Here is a 3553-nt window from a genome sequence, read left to right on the forward strand (position 1 = left end):
GAGGAAGGGAGTGGGCGTCCCTGTGCGAGGCCCTTGGAAGCAGCGTGTACGCTCCTAGTAAATTAAAGGCCGGTGAGGGGGTTAATAACAAAAGCATTGTGGCTGCAAAGCCTCTGGAGAAGCTGTTTCAAAATGGTCTTGTAGTGAAACTTTACCTGAATTCTATCCACATCGTGTCACTTCTCCATAGTTTACTTAGGAGGAGGTGTTTAAGGTCAGGTTTGATGGAGCTTGCTCCTGCTCTAGTGGAAGGTGTCTCTGTCCATAGCAGGGGGTGGGAACTGGATGAGCTTTAAGGTGCCTTCCAACAGAAACCATTCTATGGTTCTGACTTACCTGCAGTAGCCATGCTCCTTGTATTTAATCTTATGGTGTTTACTGTGGGTTTTATTTTCTTACTACTTGGAAACCTTTGAGGTTAGAAATAGGCATGAAGACTAAGCCTGCAGGTAGGTAATTTTGTAGCATGCACTGCAATAAAACTGCTCCAAGCCGCTGTTTAAGTTATCCTTTACCTACAGCATCCAGGTGATTCAGTGAGCCTTGCATGTCCTTTGCTGAATGCTCTTATGGCTTGAGAATTGTTGTAGGGGGCACGTTAGTCCATGGCATACAGATGTGAAAAGAGGCTTCAGTTTTGTGCTATGACACACAGTTGAACCAGATTTCATGTGAAAAGGTCATAGAATAGTTAGGGTTGGAAAGGACCCTGAGATCATCTAGTTCCAACCCCCTGCCTCTTTCCAGCCTTGTACTCAGATGAGAATAATTCTCTGCATTTACCTTTTTTTTTTGTAGTTGGAACTGCTTAGCCTTTGGTACTGGCAGGGCCTGTTTGTTTGTGTACATGCAAGTCTTCAGCACAGCGGGATCACAAATTTAGATGAAGATTAGTAACAGAAGAGAGTGGTCCCCAAAATACAACAGTGTTGTGATGTTACCACAGGTCTTCTAACTCTGGGAGGGCAGTAGTGTGTAATAATTGGCTCCTCACTGTTTCAAGTGTCTGTGGCTGTGTGCTGCTTGTGGAAAATACCTTTTCATATTGTATTTTCAGCTTTTGCCTCAGTCTTGCTTCCCTGGACGTTAGTAGGTGTGCTTAACTTAAAACCCACCTAGCTTAAGATCACTTTCTGTAGTGTCTGAGAAAGATGGAACAAGAGAGATACTGAAATAAGTGTATTGTTCCCTGACTAAGGGCTATGGCAGTTGAGGACTCGGTTGATTTGTTTTTTTTGTTTGTTTAGCATCTCATGAGCACAAGTTAAACTTCAAGAAGAGCAAGGAAGCGTGTTTAAGTTACATTCAGGATGCCATGCTACAGAAGCAGTGGAAAAGGGCTGCAGAGTTTCTGACCTTCTATATTGAGTCACTAGAGAAGGATTATTCCAGAGAACACGTGGGTCCATCAGAGGTAAGCTGGGCAACTTCTGTAACCTAAGCTAGCTTTTTCAAATAAATAAATAAATAAATGATAGACTTCAAAGCTTCCAAACCCAAATAAGCAATTATTCAGGTGCTGATGTATAAACTCATGAATGGACGGCTGTAGGAAGTACCCTTGCCCCTATCCAGTGCTCCAGGCAGCATGCTGTCCAGTTACCACAAGCCTGCCTCTGCACAGGTGTGTCTTTGTTGTGGGTTTAACCAGTCTTGCTGGAGCTGCAGTTGTGCTGAAGTCTCACTTTTAGGGGTGCTGAGAATCTGCAGGGCTGTCTGATGTTTTTCCTGACAGAGGAAAAAAGGCCTGACTTGGTATAAGCTAATGCCATCAGGAGCGCATCTATGAAAAGTCATCTTAAAAGGAGTCCTCTAAACCAGAAAAGCAGTAAATGTTTGCCATTAGCATGCCATCAGACAGCATCTCTTTGAAAGTTAGTGGCTTATTTAGGGCTTTACCAGCTCCTCCAGTACTTGCAAACCTCTTGGAAGGTACTGACATAAGAGCAGGAGGAAAGAGATCAGAGCCTTAAGCAGACTGAGTACTCAAATATGGCTAGTCTGCTGGAGTATTTGGGTACATTGTGTAGACAGGCTTTGAACACAAGTGCATGTGGATGGGAAATTACATCCAATTGGAAATAATCTTTATTACTAAGTTGAAAGAATTATGTAAACCTCACATCTTGGTGGAATCCTATCAAAGGAAAACACAACTTTTTAGTAAAAGGAGAGGGATCCTTCTGACAACTGCAGTTCTTACTAGCTTTGCTGGAGTGCTACATTTGTAATGAGCAACTGTGAAGCACCCTCTGAAGGACTGTAAAAGCCCTACTAGATGAATATATAGGTTACTATAGCAGTAGGTAATGCTTAGTATTACTTGCAATTCAAATGTGCATCTTTTTCATGTGCTACAGTAACTGTAAGTTTGAGAACACTGCATATGTGATGACTGTTGCCACTTTTGTACTAAGGTTATTTCTGAATCTCTCTTCCCGTTACTAGATGATTTGGAGAATAGGAACTGAAATTTTGTGCCATCATTCCCATAGCAACATAAAAGAGTTCAACTCTTTCATGGAACAGATGAAGACTTTAGGAATAAAAAGGTATTTGAAGGTGAGCATAACTTAATGCAGTCATGAGGATTTTTCATGTTTAGCTGAACGCTTACTTGAGTATTAGTTTCTGAATCTCTCTTCTGAAATATATTGCTGATAATAGTGTCAAAACCAAAAGATAACACATCTGAGTTACCAATTGCATGATATTTTGAGGATTATTCTATGCCTAACCATGTTTCATTTGATCACAGCTGTGTATTGTCAGTCCTTAGAAGTGCTTAGATCCTTTAATCTTTTAATTTGAAATGGTTTTCATGCATGCCTCCAGTAACATCAAATTACACTCTAACATCTGCTAAGCCTAGTTTCTTGTCCTTAATTTTGGTCACTGCTCTTGGCTAAACAGCTATGCTTAAATTTTGCCATTGTTACCCATTAACTTTCAAGTAGCTAATCTATATACGAAGCAGCAGACTTTCTACTGTGGACCTTGTGTCACCCAGCTATACAGCTGTATTTTTCTTTTTAACTCTGTGGTGGCTCATTCAAACCTACACTGTTTTGGTTTCCTTGACTGTTTCTTACATGTGATGAAGCTTCATTCTGTTGTATTTGTTCAAGGCCTTCAACTGAAGCTCTGTACAAGAGTTTACTAGAGCTAACTAGAGGTTTAAACTTCTATCCAGTGCCTAATGAACATAATAGGGTGGGAAGACACCCCTCTTTCAGGTGTTCTGCACTTGGGTAACCAAATAGAAGATCAGCAAAGGCAACTGGATTCCCTCAGGTCATTTCTGGATCTTAAATAGGTACAGCACTTGCTAATAACAGGCAGGTTTTTGAGACAATTGCATTCTATTGTCTGCTGCCTGATGGGTGACTTCTGCCCCATGGATTTCAAGAGCTTTAGCTCTTAATCTGAGAGGTAGAAATCATCTGTATATGAAATGCACTTTTAATTACTAATGTTTCTCCAGCATCTTCAGACAGGAAACATTACTTAGGTTCTTGGCTCATTTCCCTGGCCCCAGTGATTCTCCCATTCC

General features: G+C 41.1%; 1 protein-coding gene across 1 annotated transcript in view; it reads left to right on the forward strand.

The window, feature by feature from the left end:
* Positions 1–1253: 1253 nt before the first annotated feature.
* TAF1A (TATA box binding protein (TBP)-associated factor, RNA polymerase I, A, 48kDa) overlaps positions 1254–3553 on the forward strand; it is a 10064-nt gene continuing 7764 nt past the window's right edge. Inside the window, exons 1-2 of the mRNA XM_010013680.1 lie at positions 1254–1414; positions 2449–2562. Coding sequence (XP_010011982.1) covers positions 1316–1414; positions 2449–2562 — 213 coding nt within the window. The 5' untranslated portion in view covers positions 1254–1315. The remainder of the gene's footprint in view (positions 1415–2448; positions 2563–3553) is intronic.

Source organism: Nestor notabilis, unplaced genomic scaffold (genome assembly GCF_000696875.1).
Source record: "Nestor notabilis isolate BGI_N333 unplaced genomic scaffold, ASM69687v1 scaffold4284, whole genome shotgun sequence".
Classification (NCBI taxonomy): Eukaryota; Metazoa; Chordata; class Aves; order Psittaciformes; family Psittacidae; genus Nestor; species Nestor notabilis.